This window comes from Electrophorus electricus, chromosome 5 (genome assembly GCF_013358815.1).
Source record: "Electrophorus electricus isolate fEleEle1 chromosome 5, fEleEle1.pri, whole genome shotgun sequence".
Taxonomy (NCBI): Eukaryota; Metazoa; Chordata; class Actinopteri; order Gymnotiformes; family Gymnotidae; genus Electrophorus; species Electrophorus electricus.
In genome coordinates, this window is record NC_049539.1 from 16470533 (window position 1) to 16491614 (window position 21082).

At 37.3% G+C, this 21082-nt stretch overlaps 1 protein-coding gene across 5 annotated transcripts in view; it reads left to right on the top strand.

The window, feature by feature from the left end:
* Nucleotides 1-21082, top strand: part of ank1a (ankyrin 1, erythrocytic a) — a 120964-nt gene that overhangs the window by 61144 nt on the left and 38738 nt on the right. For 4 of the 5 annotated variants that reach the window (XM_027016865.2, XM_027016862.2, XM_035526554.1 and 1 more), the window contains exon 2: nt 2769-2861. In XM_027016865.2, the coding sequence (XP_026872666.2) occupies nt 2769-2861 (93 nt within the window). Of the gene's footprint in view, nt 1-2768; nt 2862-17474; nt 17631-21082 lie in introns of those variants that run through there. The other variant, XM_027016866.2, reaches the window with a different exon arrangement.

Below are 21082 nucleotides of genomic sequence, written 5' to 3' on the forward strand. Positions count from 1 at the left end.
CACTAGCAATCTGACAACTAGCGAATGAATGAATGAATGGGAAAAATGGCTGATGTGGCAATACCGAACCACTAATATATGGCAGAGTCACTTTTTCCCACTTAGATTAGTTTAAGATTAATCTTTAGATGAATGCTGAAAAGTGATAGCTTTCTTACTATCTTAGGCTGTACAGTGCCCACGTGTCCTCTAAAGTAGCACTCTAAAACAATATTTACATAATTCTTTCTGGCTACTAAATGTCCTTGTTTGAAATTAAAAGTATAAAGCATTTCATGGACATGTATGCATGGCAAACACTAAAACTATGCAGTTAAATCAGCATGAAAAATAAGCCTTGTGTTGTTTTTCCATATAGACAAAATCAGTATTAGTTGAACAATATTTATAATATAACAAGTTATAATGTCAAATATAATGAATTATCTATTGGACAACTGTGGTGTTGAAGATGAGTCCTAAGTATAGGACTGCTGCAAATGTATAATCTCTTAATTGTCCCTTCGTCCAGCAGGCAGCATTGCAACACTACTGCCTGACCATTGCCAAAGTGGAGCAGCAACCCTCTCATGGGATGCTGGAGAAAAGAAAGGGAAGGGGAAAAATATGGTGCTTTCATGTTAACACTTTTGTTGGGGTTATCAGTATTAGAAAACCAGTGCTAAAGACTCCTTGACAAGACTGATGATTAAGTTGCCAAGAGTAATTAAAGGAAAGAGGTATTTTTCTAAGGTACAATTTTTCAGTCTATTCAAACTCTTACGTAGCGGATCCAGCCTTGCATATCGAACCCCTACTGTAGACTGGTTGCCCATTTTACTGTTCTTATACACATTTTACTCCCTCCCCCCAAAAAAGGCTTTATTTCCTTCATTGGATGAACACCTGCCTGTTGTCTGCACCCCACCCCCTGCTTCCCTCACCCGGAGTTTCTGTCTGGCTAATCTCTAATCCAGTTACATTCAAAATCTGACATGTTTTGCATATCATTCCCAACACCGCAGCAGGGTGCAAACTGCCCCAACCTACCCTGTCTCCTCTTACTTTGGATGTTTCTGTGCATCCAGGCATTTCTGTTACTGTGTGCAACGAAAAGAGCAGCTGTCCTGTTATCCTGTTTGACCATTGTTGTCTTTTTTCTTTGCACGTACAGGCTGCAGCATAATCAGAAAATCTGTCCCTCTGTAATGACATTAACAGTTGTGCCAGCAGTAGTTGAGTCATACTGAATGATACATTTAAACCACTTTTTGGCAAGGATCCTTGATGGCATTTGGGAGTTGTTCACGTGGGGATTCTTTTGGTACAGTACTTGCTTCCTGGAGTAAGCTAGAAAATTACCTTTTGTGAACAGCAATAAAATGAATAGATGAGAAGTTATTATTCTTTAATGGTAGGTCATAGCAGTGACCATGAAAAGCACAGTGTAACAAGGAGGCTGAGCAGAATGCGGGTACGAGCCACACAAAACTGAAACATTCGCTTATTTATACATACAACAAGGAATATGTAGCATGCAGGCTATTGGGGTTAAACACCAACAACAGTAACACGTAAACGATAGACTTTTATACACGCAGACTAAAGACACACAACGAGGAGCAGGTGTGAAACACAGGGAGGGCGTGGCCATACTGACGAACATATACACACACACACACACACACACACACACACACACGGGAGACGTTTGGGAGGATATTTTATGCTTTTCAGGGTATGTTTGACTAATTACAGTAAATAGTTGGGTTTGTTTGTGCTGAGTGTGTGTGTGTGTGTGTGTCTGTGTGTGTGTATACGTGTGTGAGGGTGCATGCATGTGCATGTGATTTTCAAGGAAGATTTTAATATTTGCATTTATGTGACTCAAAACCATTTTATTGGAGACATACATTATTAATACTGTGTGACATGATGCGTAAGCTACTGTCTGGCCCAGTCTTTATGAAACAATAGTCTGGGATTTGTATTGATCACATTAGTCTGAAGATCACATTAGTCTCAAGCAATGTGTTTATACCCTTACCGGTGGGTGGTGTATGATGTCAAAATCTTGTTGCTGTGACCCACCTAAAAACTAACCTTTCATCTCCATTGCAGCAAGAAGCGCAAGAAAGCTGATTGGAAATTTGATGGGATGAATTGTTCCTTTCCTCTGCTTTTCTTCTCTTTTCATTTCACTGTGAACCTGTTTTCCTTATTTAGGCTTCTCTGCCCTTTTTCTCTATTCTCTTCTTTCTGTTTCTTGGCATAACTGAAGACTAAAGAGTAGGTTCCACACTTTCTTCCTCTGTACAAATTGAATAAAGTCTCACAACTCAAAATTAATAGGAATTTTCAAGCATTTAAGGTTAGTGCTAGTGGGCGGGTTTAACTGTTGTGGTGTTTTTTTCAACTGGTTCATTTGAAACCTGTTAAATCGCCCATGCTCATTAAAATTCCTGCTAATTCTTTGTGAGATCGTCTTAATAAGCCAAAACGTTATTTGCAGTCATATATATTTAGTGTATGACACATTCAAAAGTATCATAAATTACTGGGAAGAAAATGCAGTAACCCAGCCTTTCTCACAGACTGGGTGGCTGAAGCAACTACAAAAACACTCCAGAAACTTCTGATCATTTCAAAAATAAAAGTATAGGAAGGAAGCCAGGAAGCTAATTTTTAATATTTCAGGCAGGCCCTCTGTCTCTTCTCCCTCTCATTTGTCCATCTAACCTGGTAAGGATTTAATGGCCGTCCTGTTTTTATGTCGTGTGTCCTTTCAGGCCCACGCTGTTCACCGCTGGCTAATCGAACAGGACAATAGTGTCAACTCTGAGCCGCCGGATGGCCAGGGAGTGTGGCACTTTGATGAAACAGTAAATATCTGCAACACGTATATTTTTTTTCCTTCTTCTTTATGTATTTCTCTCTCTCTCTCTCTCTCTCTCTCTCTCTCTCTCTCTCTCTCTCTCTATTTATATATATATATATATATATCTATCTATATTTGTGCCCATTATGTATCTGTCACTAGATACGCTTTTGTCGTTTACTAGAGTTTTGCTGTGGGTTTTTTATATTTCATCTTCACTTTTTCGTTGCTTCACGTACAGTTTCTGTACATAGTTGTAGTTTTTCCGTGTTGCTGTTGTGCTATCAGGCTGGCTTTTTTCCTAACTATGGATGTGGTTGTGGTTTCAAAGCAGATACTTTAATTTCTTGTCATTTTGTCAGTTTCACCTAGTTGTATTTTGTAACAAATTTCTGATTTTGTTGAGATTTCAGTTTTGGTTTTCGTGATATTCTTTTTTACTCCAGGTTTAAAAAAGTGCACTCACACAGCCTAAAAAGAGTCCACAGGCAAAATACTATAATTATCTTTAGCATAAATCAAACTTTCATTGAATACATGCCATAAATAATAAGAACAAAAGTTGTTAGTTATTAGATTAAGGGTTACTGTACACATTCACCTATTTTTCCTGTGGGTTCTTCATGTATCAAATGTGCTAATACATTGCAATGCATTGCTTGCATAATGTTTTGGGTGAGTACATTTGATTCTAAACACCAATGCATGCACTCACATGGATAGTGGTTTTTACACTATCTATATTATTTCATGTTGTGTTTTGTGCCTAGAGAAAGCTGAATCTTTAGTGGTGAGTGAGGTTCAGTTTCTTGTGTTGTGATGTTCTTTACCGGTGTTTCATTGTGTTTGTGATTTTTTTGTTTTGTTTTCATATCATATTTGAGTGTGTGTGTGTGTGTGTGTGTGTGTGTTTTGTCTGTCTTGTGTATTTTGGTGTTGATATTTAGTCTTCATTTTGTATTTGGATTTGTAGTGTTGTGTCTGTCAACAACTGTGGTAAGTGTAGAATTTACCTATGATGATGTGTATACAGTGTGGGATTTTTTAGCTAAAACTGCAGGTCATCTTTTGAACATGAGAGATTATGAGAAGCATACCCGGTTCATGAAGCCACAAATCCTGTCAGAATCTATTACAATGTTACAACAAAAACAAAAGAATTAAACACCACAATTTTTTTTTTCATGACCTAATGCATCTGGCTCCTTCACCTTTTGTTTCCATTGTAAGTGCTAATTGGAGATTGTCATAGGTTTTCTGGCAACTGATTCTCCTATCCAGGCATTTTGGTTGAAACAAACACTATCCTCAGTTAAAGACTGATATGTTAGTATTGTTGTATCTTGGAATTTAGAGTTTACACTTAAATTCTATTGTATATACATTACAAAATTTTAATCTTTTAAAGAGTTTTTGTGTGATGTGTGCACTCATTTTAACTGATAATTGGTGTCAGTCTGCAATAGGTTTATCTGCTCTTAAGGAACACTCTTGAAATGCCTTTAAATACAATAATTAATTTACTGACAAATTGTTTACTAAGCAATTTAAAAAATAAATAAATATATATATATATATATATATATATATATATATATATATATATATATATATATATATATTTACTTAAGTTGCACAAATTTACTCTCAATTTTATTAAACTCTTAGGTAAAATTTTTGCATGACACTACTATAAACGCAAAGTGCAATTATGTAACTAATAACAGCATAATGTGCCAAGTAAAATGTGTAACAGTACATTTATATGAGGGAATTATTCTATACATATTGATTCTTTGTTTATACTATATAGGTACAAAATATTGATTTATTATGAGACACCTTTACTCAATATGTAGTAATAGTCAATAGTTCAGTGTTTAATGGTAATGTTGTAAATGTGGTGGTATAATCTAATCTTTTGGCATATTTAGCTGAAATGTAACGGAAAGAAACTGTTACTTGGATTCAATTCCCAGTGGATTCACTTGCCAGCATGATCAGCAATCTGCAAGAGTACAGTTGGTCATACCATTTGCAGGTAGGTAGAATAGCTGGGTTCCTCTTTCTTTCTAACATTACAGCAATGCGTAAACCAATGTGAACAACTTCTAGTCAGTGATGTGGCACTCAATTTCTTAGCAAAGCTAGTGATAAAAAATAAAAAAGCATTGGGACTGGACATAAACTTGTTCCTCTTGTTTTATTAGAGTAGATAATTTAGTAACATGATAAAATGTCATGGGTTGGTTGTTTGTTTAAGGCATAAGGGATCAGGTATCAAATGTTTCTTCCAGTTTCTAGAAATCCAGACATATGTAGTATACATAGGTCCAAAGAATCAATAAGATTAATCTGTGATTATTGTAGGATTAAAAATGACCTACCTGAGACCCACCAAACAATGTATTCACTCCATATAGTACATCTTATTAAGCATTTCACAGGCTGTGTTTACATCTTAGTGTGTATAGTAATAATAATTACTGAAACATCTAGAAAATACAGAGGAAACAAGGATGTTTGTGTATTTCATTTCTTGACAAGGTATTTTTCTAAGGACTTGTATCCCAGATGTTCGGCCCTGGATATGATCATAAACCATGAAGCTTACACTTTAAGTAAAGTTAATTTGATAATCACATCAAACCTCACACAGAATACATTGCAATAAATCACAAATCTAAACTTGTTAAACACTTTATATTGACTTGCCAAAGACAATTAGATAAACAAGCATTTTTTGTATGGAATTAAATTTTGCATTTTGGTCAGTAGTGGAAATCATTACTACAAGTTTAATGGCCCTGATTTAAAACCTAAAGGAATATGAAAATAATGGATTTTAAGGGAGGATATAGGGAGGCGAGGAAGCTATAGGTTAGATGTGTGAATCAGTATGAATTGCAGTTATGTGCATGGAGTGAGCAGTTGGGTTTTTATATCTTAACACTATAAGAAAATTAGCAAAATAAAAGAATAATGAATGAGAATAAAAACTATACCCAGTTTGATTCTAGAAGTGCCAGTGTGTATCATATTCAATGAGTTTCTATAGTAGGAAGCATGAAAGAGATAAAGCAGTTATATAGATGAGCTCCATCAATATGAAATGTAACTTGTTTTTGGCCTATACCTGTAACTGGTTTTAACTATAAACTTCAAAATATATTGGTTCTTATAGGCAAATGAAGAAGTGAAAGAAAGAAGGGTCAGACAAATACCAGCAGGTTAAGTGCATGTTTATGCATGGGGTTAGCAGATAAATCTTTATATCTTACAAACTTTAAATAGAAATAAAAGAACAGCAAGCCAACTGAATAATGAAAAATCCATGGCTCAAAGAAGAAAAAATCAGCCAAAACCAAAAAAGGTTGTTTTACGCATGATAGAGATATGACTTAATATTTTTGTTTTAAATTAAAATGGATTTAATGTAACTGTGGTGCCTCTAAAGGTTAAACCATTAAACTTAGTTAACACTAAGACTAAAAAATAATCTAACAAATGTGCAAGTAATAGAAGTCTTTGGACATTCCATCTGTTCTAAATACACTGTGACTGTATCTAGTTTTTAAGAAATTCCCCTCAGATTTCACGGAGTGGGGGAGGACACAGGATGCCTTTCTAGATAAGAAAAGATAAAATCTCTGTATATCTTAATGATGTAATGTTATAAGGTTACCATGTAGGATATCCTGAATCGTAATTTGGTCTCTTTCACTTCAGCTTAAAGTTTGAAGATGGAATTGTACCAGAACGGCGGAGGTTATCCACATGATATGGTACTTCCACTTTGAACAAAAAAAAATGTATGCTATTTTACAAAATCTTTTTATTTTAAAAAATATACGTACATGAGTATATGAGATTTAAGCATGTATCAATAGAAATTATTTTAGTTTAACCAGCAGTTTAGATCCAGTACAAAACATAAGAAGAAAACCTCTGACACCAAGCATATTTTGATTAACTACATGAGGTAAGTAAAACATGTAAATTATTTATTGTGTAAAATGCTTTGTCATTAGGATATATTTTTGCAATTAATTTTTCTAAGTAAATTTTGAGGTACCTTTGAAGTAAAATCTCAAAATATGTCATACAACTGTCTAAAGATTAGTTAAGAAATTTCACATTATATGAATTGGGAACTATGACTGAAACATATAGTTCTCATTGTGAAGTTTGGTAAGTTAGCACCAACAATTTAAAATTCTTTCTGATCTTAACTGGCAGCCAGTAAATGGAGACTAGCACTGGAATAAGATGCTCTGTGTCTAGTCCTGATTGGAATACAGCTTCTTGTATTTGGAGATAAACCATAGCTCCTTGACTGAGGCAAGTAATCACACTGCAGCAGTCCACATATAATAAGACAAAATCACGATTTAATTACAATAATTTAATTACAATATATACAGTAAAAATACATCAAATATCTCTTCGGACATTTAATCAAAACATGTTCTGCGTAATTATAATTTAATTTGAAGATATTGTCCCATATCATATTTTTATAAATAATAATGAACCCGTTGAGGGAAACAAAAATAAATGTATGTGGAAACATAACTATCACACCTGTTGGACATACCCTTTTAAGTCGATTAGTGTTAATATTGAATGTGGCTAAAACAGCCTCCACTCTTCTGGGAAGGATTTCCACAAGGTTTTGGAGTGTTTCTATGGGACTTTCAGTCATTCAGTCAAAAGAACATCTGTGGGGTCAGGCACTGATGTTGGATGAGAATAAATGTCTCACAATGATGTTCCAATTTATACGGAAGGTGTTCCTGGGGTTGAGGTCAGGGTTGTGTTCAAGCCACTGTAGCAGTCAGCAGGGTTATTTAGACAGAAAATCTGTAGGAATTTGCTTAACTCCTGATTCATTCTCTCACACTGGCCATTGGATTGTAAATGATAGCTAGAGGCCAAACTCACTCCAACATCACTTAAGGCAGGCCATACTTGAGATGTGAATTGTGGGCCTCCATCAGAGAAAATATCCCCTGGGATGCCAAAATCTCAGAATACATAATAAAATAGAGGGTTGGCCATTTGAAAAAGAGTGGGAAGACTAGGGAAATGTATGAATCTTGCACCACATGAAAAACAATCTGATACTGTGTAAACAGTGACGTGTGCAAGGGAGGTAGGGAGGTCAGTAAGAAAATCCACCACTATATGCATCAGGGTCATTTGGCTACCAGGAGAGGCATGAGTTTGCCAGCAGGAAGAGTCTTGGAGGTCTTACATTGTGAACATATGGAACAAGATGAAACACATGTGTATATTATTAGAGAGTAATTCCCACCTATAATAGTATGAGAGGAGTTGATGAGTGGGTGTCTCACCTGGTGGCCCGTAGTAAGGGACAAGTGTGCCCAGGTCATTAGTCAGTCCTGGCAGGATGCTGGTATTAAAAACTTACCCTCCTGGCAGTCAGCTGTTGTCTCCGCTTCAGTTAGCAACCACTCTCCTCATCAATGTCCCACCTAATAGATGCTACCTAATCCTGGGCAGGGAGAATAGTCTTGATTACTAGGGTTCTCCTCCTCCTCCTGGAAAATACATGACAGGACATCTACCTTTGTGTTACGGATCCTATTCGGTAAGTAATATTAAAGGTAAAATGTGAGAAAAAAAGAGACAAACGTGCCTGACAGGGATTAAGGCATTTCACATATTCATGCATTATTCGAGGTTTTTATGATTGATCTGTGATTACCTAAAAAGTGTGGTTAGCCCCCTCCAGCCAGTGTCTCCATTCCTCCAGGCCAGTTTTTCCGCCAAGAGTTCTCGCTCCTCTAATTACATTGTGAAGAGAACTTGAAGAGAACAAAGGCAATAGGATATATGTTTGAATTCTTCATTCATTGTGACACCACCACCTCAATGCCAACATCCACCTTGACTGCAAAGGGGACTGAGAGATCAGGGGGTTTGAGAATAGGTGCAGTGGTAAAGGTATTTTCAGCTTCAGGGGTGCAGGGGAGTTTAGTTGTAGCCCTCATTAGAAGGGCTTTTAAGGGAGCAGCAATACTGCTAAAGTTCCTAAAGAAACAACTATAGAAATTGGCGAAATAAATAAAACTTTGAAGTTTCTTGATGGAAATGGGGACTGGCTTTTTAAAGTAAAGCCTGTTTTTCAGCAGCCATAGTAACACCACTTTGACTAATCACATACCCAACAAAACAGGTGGGCTGGATGTGGAACTTACACTTTTCTCCTTTTAAAAATAGTTAATGGTCTACGAGTTGATTGAGCACAGATCGGACATGCTGTACATAAAATTTAAGGTCAGTGGAATTAATAAGAATATCATCACTATAGGCAATAACAAAATGCCAAGTAAACTCATGGAGAACATCATTGATAAATTTCTGGAACACAGATACAGGAGCACGAAGTACTAATATTGCCCTGTAGTGATGACAAAGGCTGTTTTCCACTCATCACTTTCCTTTATGCAGATCAGATTATAGGCACTTAATCTGATCTGCATAAGATATCTAGTTTAGTGACATACTGGTCATCCTTCAATTGTTCTAGAGCTACTGGAATGAGGGCTAAACAATAAGTATATATTTGTGAGCTGGTTTAGGCTACGATAGTTGATACATATACAGAGACTGCCAGCCTTTTTCACAAAAAAAGAAGCTAGAAGCAACAGGGGTAGTTGACATCTGAATAAATCCCTGTTTAAGAGTGTCATCTAAATAGGGTCTCCAAGCTCGCATCCTCCTCCTGTGTGAGTGGGTACATGTGAGCTGTAGGTAGTGGCCTCTTCTTACAGCTCAGTGGCACAGTCATATGGGAGATGAGGAGGAAGTTGAGTGGCCTTGTCCTGCGGTTTGGACAGTCCTGACCACTAGCTGGATTTTTTATAGCTGTAGAGCAGACATAAGGAGACTGGGACATGAAGAGACTGTAGTAAAGAATTTCCTAAAACTTTAAGGAGACCAGCATATGATTTATTGGGGGTCATGCCATTTGAGCTAGGGGCAACCCCAATATGATTGGAAATTCAGAAGATTCTGTTACAAAAAGTGAAATATGTTCTGAGTGAACGGCACTGCTTGTTAGTCTGATTTTGTATGGAGACTTATGGATCCAACTCCAACTGGAGCCCCATCAATAGCAGCCAAATTAAAAAAAATTGTAGAAGGTGTTCCTCAGGGACCTCCAGTTTTTAACCAGGTATGGTTCCACCCTGACTCGAAATATGAGGTTGGAGACGCAAACTGGATCTGGAGGCCTGTATTCATAGAGTAATTGCAAGTACCATGTCGAAGGTGAGGAAGAAACTCACCACAAGCCTTACTTTCATAAGGATGTACAAATACCAATTTGAATTAAGTCCTTGTATGTAGATGTCTGGATATTATTCCATACTGCTGTAGTCCAGTCAAGATCCTCATCTGTTAGCTGAAAGATAAAAAACGCAATTTTTGCATGCTATTGGTAAAATGTATTTATGAGCTGTCATATTAATCTGGCTTACTTTATGGAAAAGATGGTAGATAAAGACAGGGGTAGCAGGTTGTAGTAGACAGGGTTATGAAGAGAAATCATGCCCATAGCTTGTAGCTGAGAGGAGAGCTTTCTGATACTATTCCCAAGCTCTGCCATCTGTGTTTGCTGTTCAACTTGCTGTTTGGCTAGCATGTCAAACCCCTCAAGTAACTGCTCGTGTTGTCCAAGTGATTGCCCCATGGTGGAGATGGCTTTAATTAAACCAATTAAAGATGGCTTTAATCGTATGCTTTAATCAAAGTCTGCATGGGAGGGAAAGATTGTATAATGACACAGACCTAGCTTGCAGATAAAAGTAGTGACAGTTTTATTGTCAGTAGTGCAATCTGGAATTGTAATCATGAAATGAGCAAGGGTAAAAGCCAGAACACACAGATTACCAAACCAGGGGGGCATCAAAAACAGAGAAAAGGACTGCCCAAGTATAAAAAAAACAGTATATCAAAACAGGCAGACAAATCCAAGGCAGAGACAATAAGTGGAACAAAGCAGCATCAGAATAAACAAGCAATAGAAAGTAATGCTCCCTATGCACTAAGGAACAGTGGCAAAACAGTGAATGAAACAAATAGGCAGGTATAAATGAACAGTGGAAATATCAAACAGGTGTAGTCAATAGTCTGGTGCTGAGGAACATGTTAATGTGCAGTGACTGGATGAGAGTTCTACCAGTGTATGTTCAGAATTCTGGGAGTTGTAGTGAAGTTAGCGCTTACTAGGAATAGGGGCAAAGGGCTGCATGCATTCTCTTGGCATCTGCCAAACCCAGTTTTGTCCATAACAAGGTGAGATTCATTATTCCAGACTACAGTGATGGTGTCATTTGCACCACCAATGCTTGGCATTGTGCTTAGCAATCTTAGTATTTTATGCAACAATAAAGTCTTGGAAACTTAGCATGAAGCTCCAGACACAACATTTTTCTGCTAATGTTGCTTTCAGAAGTGGTTTAGAGCTCTGTACTGAGTGAAGTACCAGAGGAGAGGTGATTTTTAGGCACTATGTCTTTCAGCACTTGGTGACTCTTCTCTATGAGTTTGCATGGTCTACCTTTTCATGACATGGTGTTGACCTGGTGACCTGCTAACCTGGTGTTGATCCTAGATGCTTCCTTTTCACAATAATTGTGCTTACAGCTGACTAGGGAAGATCTAGTAGGGCTGCAATTTCACCAACTGACTTGTGGCATCCTATGAACGTATCAGTATCCTTTTGAAATTTGCAGAGCTCTTCAGTATGACCCATTCTACTGACAATGTTTGTCTATGGAGATCGCATGGCTATGTGCTTAATTTTATACACTCGTTATCATACTGAAATATCTGAAATCAAATAATTAGCATGTGGACCATATAGTCCAACTGACATCAAGGATTGTACACATTCTCATAATGTATATACTAAGAGTTCATATTATTGCAGTTAATGAATTTGACTAATGGATTATAATGATTATGACAAATAAAATTAAAAATGCAATAATACATTTGCACTTCAAGTATTGATGAATTATAATCATAAATGTGTTTGCCAAACCACTGGATGGAGCAAATAGAGTTCAAATAGAATTATGAGGTCCTTCATATGAGAAGAATTATTTAATGTATATTGCTTAGGGTTAAGAATTTCACTGTTCTGGACAATACTGACTCTAATGTTTCTTATGCAATTTTGTTGTCTGAGACAGTAACCTCATAACAACATTTATAAGCCTACTCTGACTTCTGAGGACCTTCCCTCTCTTCTGTATCTTTTGAGTCTGTGCAGGTGGACAATACAAAAGCTATATAGGTGTCCAATGGAACTTCATTGGTTTACAAACAAAAGAATAATCTCTCAGCACTTTCTTTGTACATGGGAGATTTTTGTTTATCTTATCAAACTAATTTTAGTGTTTTTGAAACATCTGATGCATAGAGAACTGAAAAACTACTTGGACATAAGTCAAAGTCACATAGTTTTAAGAAATAAATGCAATAGTCAGTGGCCTTTTAGAGTACCTTTAACTTCTAACTACATTTTGGGGTTCATAGTTGTCAGCAGGATATCAGTGATCTTTAAAAAAATCACTATTAAAAGTAACCATCCTGACCCCTGTTTTTTACACCCTCTCTCTCTGGTGCAGGTGAGTCATCTGGGCATGTTCCTCTGCACAGTGAAAAATGAGAAACAGTCAAGGACAAATGCTATGCCTCACCAAGAATCTCTGTGAAAGCATACTGTCAGCTTCTTGACATGATTTAGCAGTATATGGTAAATATTCAATATGATCCATAATTACAGTGACATAGTATATCAAAAACACACTAAGCATTTTACAGTTGCATATCTGTTAAGCAGGTGTCTTAAAGCATAACAATTACTAATGGAAAATGTATGAGAACTCATTTAACAGCTAACTAAACCTTATTTATTGACAACCTCAAGAAAATGATATTTGTACCCTCTGATCAATCTTGTACATCAGTTAGGACATTTTTGTCCCATTCCTCTACATAAAACTGTTCCAGTTTATGTGTATTTTGGGATGTCTTGCTTGAATGGCCTGCTTCAGATTGCGCCACTGCATTTCAGTGCGATTGAGGTCAGAAATCTGAGTTGGCCATTCTAAAATATGTAATTTATTCTGAGCAACAATTGTTGATTTACTCCCAATTTGGAGCAGTCATGCTGCATATTCCAACTTCTTTTAATTTTTTGATATACCTATCTGGTACCATGTCGCACCTCTTCTGGCCTTTAAAACACAAGGCCATAGGTTCTACAAGGTGCTGAACATGTTGTAACTTTTGCAATTGCTGCACTGTTTTGTTGGCCTTTCCACCTCATCCTAAAGGTGCTTGATAGAGATAAAACTTTGATATTGTGTAGGTTAATGAAGTATGGGATGTCCCTGGAACCATTCAGTGAAAAGTATCATTATCATGCTGGAAGTGTCTATCAGGCTGGAAGGATCAATTGTAGCCATGTAGAAAAGATGTTCAGAAAACCATGGCATTCAGACATTCTGCAGTGGATGTCATTGATCCTAATGCTATCACAAAGCCACATAACGACTACAAACTGTTGACGCAAAACAGGATGACACCAAGTCTTCTGGTCTCTCTGTCAGCATCATTCAAAAGAAAACTGAATTCATCTGGCTAGGCATCTTTCTATTCCTCAATAGTACAGTTTTGATACTCTCCTGCTCACTTAGAGACATACTGTGTTGTTCTTCACTGATATTATCAGCACTTAATGTGGTCTTGGGCCATTGTAGTCCATTTGAGATAAATTCTGAAACAAGACATTCAGAAATGATTTTCCTATTTGAGGCCCACTAGCTGATTTCATACACATGATCACCAAGTCTTCTTTGCTTTTAATACTATTCTAGATAAACCCTGACATCAATTATGTGTGAAAAAACTCAGAATGACAGCCATTGTTTGTGAAGACTTAGATGAGATCCTCTGCCACCAAAGAACTCACCAGGAAGTATTCATTTACTCAGGAAGCAGTTTTCTTTTGTTTCTTCTGAAAGCCATTACTATGGCCAATCATGGCTGCAGTGCAATCTTAGGTTTGAACATTTAAGTATTGTATATCAACGTCAGCTTTCATTATCTGGCCATCAACAGAAGCAGTTCCTGATCATTGTTTCAACAACAAATGACACAAATCAATCTTGGATATATTGATTGTTTTTGTCTTTGTCCATATATCTGAAAGCAGACTGGCTAATGTCTTCTGAAGCAGTCTTTCATTTCATAAACATGTACAATGAAACTTCTAATGAGGTGTTTTGCCATCTACTGCATTTTGCATTTCAGGCCTCTAAAAAATTGCACACCTTGTATAGTGTGTGCTCGTCTGCATGAGCATATACCATAATATATACAATATATTTAAAACATTCTGAATGTATTTCCCATCATAATACTATTTCTTGGTTCGAATTTTGCTTCTCAGTTTTAACCTTACATTACAATGGTGCTGCTAGCTTGCTACCACTTTCTATTTTAATACATTCACAGGAACAATGCACAATCTCCCTCAAAATAGCAACTGTAGCCAATAAAGTCTGATTAACTAAGATAATAAGCATCAGATTAAACTGTGTGGTTAGAATTTTGGACTTGTTAAATGAATTTGTTAATTTTTTATTGTATATTTTAGCCTATTTTAGAACTATGCAAAACCAATTGTTTTTGACATTCAACAAACAACAACTATGTTTGAAAGGTTGAGATGGAAAGAAACCCCTAAACACAATATATCACCAGCAGCTTATGAAAAAGAGGAACTCCATGTTGGGTGATTTTTTTGCTAACCATATCCTAACCCTAATCTTAGTTCTGCATGCTGGATTTAAAATGAAGCCAGTGTCTCAGTGTGCCCCTCCCCCCCAAGATAGGAAATATTTTTAAGGAGCAGGTTTTGCCCTTAGTGATATTCTGGGGCAAATTATACATAAATGGGCCACTTATTGTATTAAAAAACCTAACTGGCTAACATTTTAGCCAACATTTCTCTGTCCTTGCCTGTTGACAGGTCAATAACTCATTCAATAAAAACGAACTTTAAAATTCTGTTTAAAAAGTGTGACATGCAAATGCAGCCTAGACATTACTTTTGCTTTATGGTGGCAAATTGTCAAATATGGACATCCACTTTTGCCCACTGGTCCCAGTTTATTTCCTCTGCTGTCACAACCCCAATTTCAGAGTTCAGTGCCAGTAAAGCAGCCCGTTGTGAGGCAGAAAAAATCAGAATTGATCGGGGCCATAGCTAGCATAGAGATCAACTAAGATATGTTACAAAGAAGCAAAAGAAGCAAAACAATTTTGCCAGCCATGGAAGATCAAAGTATTTTTCTGAGAATTTTTTTCTGATCCAGAGTCTACTACCTCATTTATGAAACATGCCATGACTGTGTATGGCTAAGCTCACTTGTCCCTCTTGATGATGAGACTTGAGACAGCAGCAGTTTTCTGAAGTGTATTTGCTCAGATCCAAGAAAATACTCAAAATCTTCAGAATAATGACCCAAAAGCAATTATAGAAATGTTTTGGGCCAAAAAGTATAAAGTCAGCCATTTGACCTTTAACTTGTTGAAAACAAGCATGTTGACCTTTAACTTGCCAAAAACAAGATAAAGGTAAAAAATAAGTAAAACAAAAAAGAAGTGAGAATGGGCTGCCTTGCAGGCCCACCAGAGCATCACCAAGAAGGTGTTTGTAGATGGCAGACTTCAGGCAGGGATCTGCAACTAAGTACTGAACCGAATTTTTTTTTAAGAATCGTATTATTTCCAGTTACTCATGCATAAGAGGCTATGTATAAAAAGGGCTTCTATATGTGTCATCCAATGCACATGTAAATATGCTTTAACTTTATTTTAAATACGTCTTATAATCTGTCTGAATTTTAAATCAACCCCCCCCCCCCACACACACACACACGCTCACTATTTCTGTCTCTTTCTCTTTTTCTTTTTTTTAATCTCTCATTCTCTTTCTCTCCCTGTAATTTCAAAACTTATATTGTAAAGAAAAGATTTGTCAGACGTATTATATTCCTTTCATTCAAGGCATCCTAAAAGAGAAGGCACAATCATTTTTCAGATTATTTAAACATGTCAAAAAATTCTATATGATTTACATTGTTAGAGGAAAAGAGAGCATAAGCAAGAGAGTAATAGGCTGGTTTATTTGCATTGTTATTTGCATCAGACCTCACATGGATTACACCATGGTAGTGCTGGTACTGATACTGCACTACCAAGATAGGCCACAGGGGAGTGCTAGGTCATCTACAGCATTTGCCAATTACCTGATGTTATTTTTGATCCTCACTCAATTTAGAATTTTGAAGCCTTTGGCTATATTTTCTGACAGAAGAATGAAGATCTTGGAAAGCCATTATGTGACACTATTACTGGACTCATTCTCAGTCGTATTTCAAAAGAGTTCATCGTCTTATTATCCATGACTATATTCTTACACATTCATTCCCTATATCAATTTAAAGCATAGGAAATGTTTGTAAAATAAATGAAGAACAATAACACATTTGAGATGAAAGTGACTTAATCCATACTTTCCTAAACAATTCAGTGCTTAAATTTATGATTTGTGTTTGAGGTAGTTCCTGACTTCGCACTGGCGTTCTATTCTCAACAGTGGAAATGAATGGAATCACCATGGCGATTTCCATCTTTTCACCACTGGCTTCCTACTGCCTCTCTGTGACCTTCGTGACGGCTTATGAAAATTCCCCTACTGAAACTTCTGCCCTTTGATTCCTTCATGGATACAGTTTTAGCCTTCCCACACTCTCGTGGTGCTGAGCTGCAGTCCTCACCATCTCCCTTCTCCTGTTGTCTAAAACACATTTATTTAGGCACATGCCTTTGGCAGGGATGTGCTTTTCCCAGAGTTGGCCAGGAGAGAGAAAGCAAGGGGGCCTTTTCATCCGGGGAGTGACGGATCTTTTATTAAAAGAGGCTGGGCCCCCTTGTGCGTGCATACACACCCACACACACATACACACTTGCACACCCACACATACTCACGTCCACCCTCCCTATGCGCGTCTGGTCCATTGTCCCCCAGCTTCGTACAGCTGAAAACGTTCCCCCCGACTCCCCCAGCACCCCCCCTGCTGGGAGCTTTGTCACTGTAAGTCCCAGTGCAGACTGAAACCATACAGAACCCTGAAAATGCACACACACGCACACGCACACACGAAACACTTTCTCTTTTTCCCACAGGCTCCTTTTTCCATGGCAATCAGAGTATCTACTTTGCTTGTCAAAATGCATAGAGTGGGAGTGTGGCGATCTGCGAGACATTAAGGAACAGGCAACAGAAGCACACTGAAAAAAAAAGAAGTAGGGGAACGAGAAGGGACGAACTCTCATTATCATGATTTTGGTGAAAAATGTGTCTGTGGTGATACAGACAGCATTCCACTAAAGATAAACCCTTTGGCCCCCTTACCCCACCCACCCACCCCCTTACAAGTGCTGCTTACTCAAGTGTGTGTGTTTATGTATCTGTGTGTGTGTGTGTGTGTGTGTGTGTTTGGGAGGGAAACCACAGCTCAGGACCCAGTCCCTTGTGCCCAAACAGTCAGTGTATAGTAGAATAGCAACGGAGCAAGAAAGAAATGAGAAGACAGAGTTGAGCGATTTGGTGAAGGGAGACAGGTGAACAGGCATGCCAACCAGGATCATCAGCTGGGGAGTGAGTTGAAGTTTTTCTTGCCATCTTTCATTCAAATTAGATATTTTATTTAGTTTATATGCAGTTTGATTATTCAATTTGCATGCTTCATAAACTAAGAACTAAAACTTATCACAGCTTACAGAGAACAGACATGCAAGAAAGAAGGAAGAAATACAAAACTAGTGATGTGTACAGGAACAGAAAAGTTGCTGAGAAACAAAAATATTGCATAGCGTATTGACAATACAAGATGAATGACATTTCTATCATGTATTTTCATATGATGTTAAGGAAACAAAAACATGAAAATGAACTTGTAAAAAGAAAGGAAATAAGTGTTTGAACTAAGTTGTTTGCGTCATAGGTGGTGTACTCTCTAACGGCCTTGTGAATTGTAAACACAATTTCACTTGTTAAAGTGTTTTGTACACTTCTGGGTTGCCATGGAAAAAAAGCTCTAGGTAGAAGCATCTCTTCAGTCTGGACTTTCAACTTCCCTGAGCACAAACCAATTTTAAGAGAAACAGAAAAATATTTTCACATTTTCAGTAATACAAATTAGAGTTCAGTAAAAATAATTTAAATGGATGATTTTTAATCCTGAGAAATATATAGAAATGTATCCATTATTTATCCAATATTTCAATGTTCTTGTCTGTTCAACATGAAAAAATCTTGAGGTTGTAAGAATATATGAACGGAATGATTATGGAGTAATTATGGAATACAAAAGACATCGAAGAATTATTGTTTTATTGTTTGCCATTTATCCCATGAAGAAACCTTTACGGTGCCATAATGACCCTGTAATTAAGATTATGTAAAAATATGTTAAAGAGTTATAAAAAGTCGTTTGTAAAGCAAATTGCATATCAATGCAATTTTTCTTTAAAAAAAACTTTAATTCCGTCACACCAACAGCTTGTTAGTTTTTTTAGAACCCACATTAATTATGGTCAGAGGATCAGGAAGACAAAGCCAAAAGCACAAAGACAGAGTGTGTCCAGAGGAACCTGGGATAAGGGCTCATTTTCACATAATAGCCCAGAACCAGGAAACTTCTAATTGCTAGTTAGTTGCCCCAACCATTAAGCACCCCCATCTCTCTACCCCCTTCCCACCTTCACATACACTGGTTTGCTGACTGTCATTGCAGTGTTTTAAAGACAGGTTTACAAGACTGTGTACAAGACTAAAGACTAACATCTAGACATTTTGTGATATCTTGTTGTGAGTAAAGCTTGTTCTTTGTTCCTGTCAGTTCACAGCACTTTATGGCCATATAACAAATGACAGTGTGGCTCTGAAGAGACGGAAATGACTGGGGGGAAACAGGTTAATACATCTAGGTCCGCAGGAATATATAAACAATACGTTTTCACTGTAGAGTAGAAAAATGAACTAATGCACTCCAAACCCCTGCAAGGGAAATAACATTTTTGAAGTGGCTTGTGGCAAAGTTGAAATGAGCCAGCTAAATTTGATCTAGGCTTATTCTTTATGTCAACTTGATAGCTGGCTGTTTAAATACAGCAGGCTGTAAGGGTAACCCTGTTTTTACACAGCTCCAAGTACTCTACTTTGCAAACTGCTGCAGTATGCTCTTTGACACTAGCTAATCATTAGTTGCATGTCAGCAATATGCTCAGGTCTATGGGGATGGGAGGACAGGGGTCAGAGAGTAAGGATCAATAGCCCGTCTTTGTGACATTATCTTTTATGGGGTGCCGATATTGGGTAATTTAGTAAAACCACTTATTCTGAAAGATGTGGTAGTAGCTTTGTGTCAGCTGGGTTTCTAAACTTTCTCTTTCTTTGTTTTGTTCTCTGTCCCTTTTCCTATTTACTCTGCTGCTGTATTCTGCTTACACATGTTCCCTGGTAGTTTCATATAGGCCAATTTTTATTTTATTTTTTTCTGTTCTACCTCTGTCTTTAACTTAAATGCAGCAGAAAATTCTCCCTGGTTTCAAAAGGGAATTCTCTCTGCCATATTTGCAGAGCACAATGCAAGAAGTCATGCTTGATTGCACTCATCTTAATATGAAATCAAAAGCATCTCTCTCTTTCTGTCTCTGTTTTTGTGTCTCTTTCACTCACTGTCTTTTTAACTCTTGCTCTTTTCTCGGCAAACACACCATACAAACAAGCGCAAGGACACACGCACTCATATGGTGCACACAAACACACTGCAGTGTGCCATCTCAGTGCTGATGTCATCCTGTCTGCCGCAGCACTGGTGCACTGAGAGGAGGCAGAGAGAGAGCACTAGAGAACACAGGGTGAACATGACAGAATAAGACAGATTTTTATGAAGTTATATGATTTGCAGAAGGGAATTATGGAAAGTAAGAAGGTTTAGATCAGAGGTGAACATGTAACAATTTTTTTGTCAGATTTGTATTTCCATTTCATGGTGAAATTAAGTCTTTAATTGCTACATGGTAGTAGAAAAGTAAACATACCACTGGCTGTAAGTGAGAATGACAGGTTTACTCTGCAGTGCAAGCATTTAAAGGCACTTGCTGTAGGTTTCCATAGATACAGTATTAGGTGTGGTCTATGACATGGTCTGCACTGCCTTATCTTGTACAGCACACATGCAGTGACATACACAAACACACCACCACATCTTTTACAAATATGGGGCTTTAAAGTCATGCCTCATCAATAAATTCTATGTAAGTACTAATATTTCATGTGTTTAAATTTAAACCTTAGAAAATATTCAGAAGAAGAGTATTTCACTTAATACTCACTTAATACACCCTCATTAAACCTTCATCAGTTCATTGAATCTGTTTGACTTTGCAATTATTACATAAACAATTCACTTTTTATACCTTTCGTTGGTAAGATTTAAATTGTGTAGTTTCATAATTGCAAGTCATGTAAAGTGCACTCATTTTCCTAATCCTAGACAGTTTGTGTCAAAATCATTCAAAATTTATGTGAAGGACAATGTAAAGGGAACACCAATGTCTACATACACAACCAGCCAAGCCATCTCCGTGGTACACGTTCATAGTGGTTTCTTTTGAATTTCATGGAGAAAAACCGATTCAACATATTCATGAGCTAATTCAATTTGTTTGTTAACTCATTCAGAATCTAAACCTTTGTAAACCATATTATCTTACGTAAGCCCACTATTGCAGGTAGTTAGTTTCGTGCTGTGTCAGAACTGTAAAAAGGCATGAAGAAAGTCAGTGATTGATAGTGAAAAAAGAGAAAGCGAGAGAGAGGGAAAGAGCACATAGGCTGGAATGGTAATGCGAGACATGGGGCCCCAATCGACTAGCAGTGAGGGGTCACTACGGCGTTACCATGCCAGCTCCTGTTTGGTGGTCATGCATGTGGATGTGTGCGAGTGCTCACATCCCTGCATCCATCAGCATTATCTGAACACTTCTGAATATCAGAACAGACTTCTCCCCATGACAGAGACAATCATATACTCACAATTACCA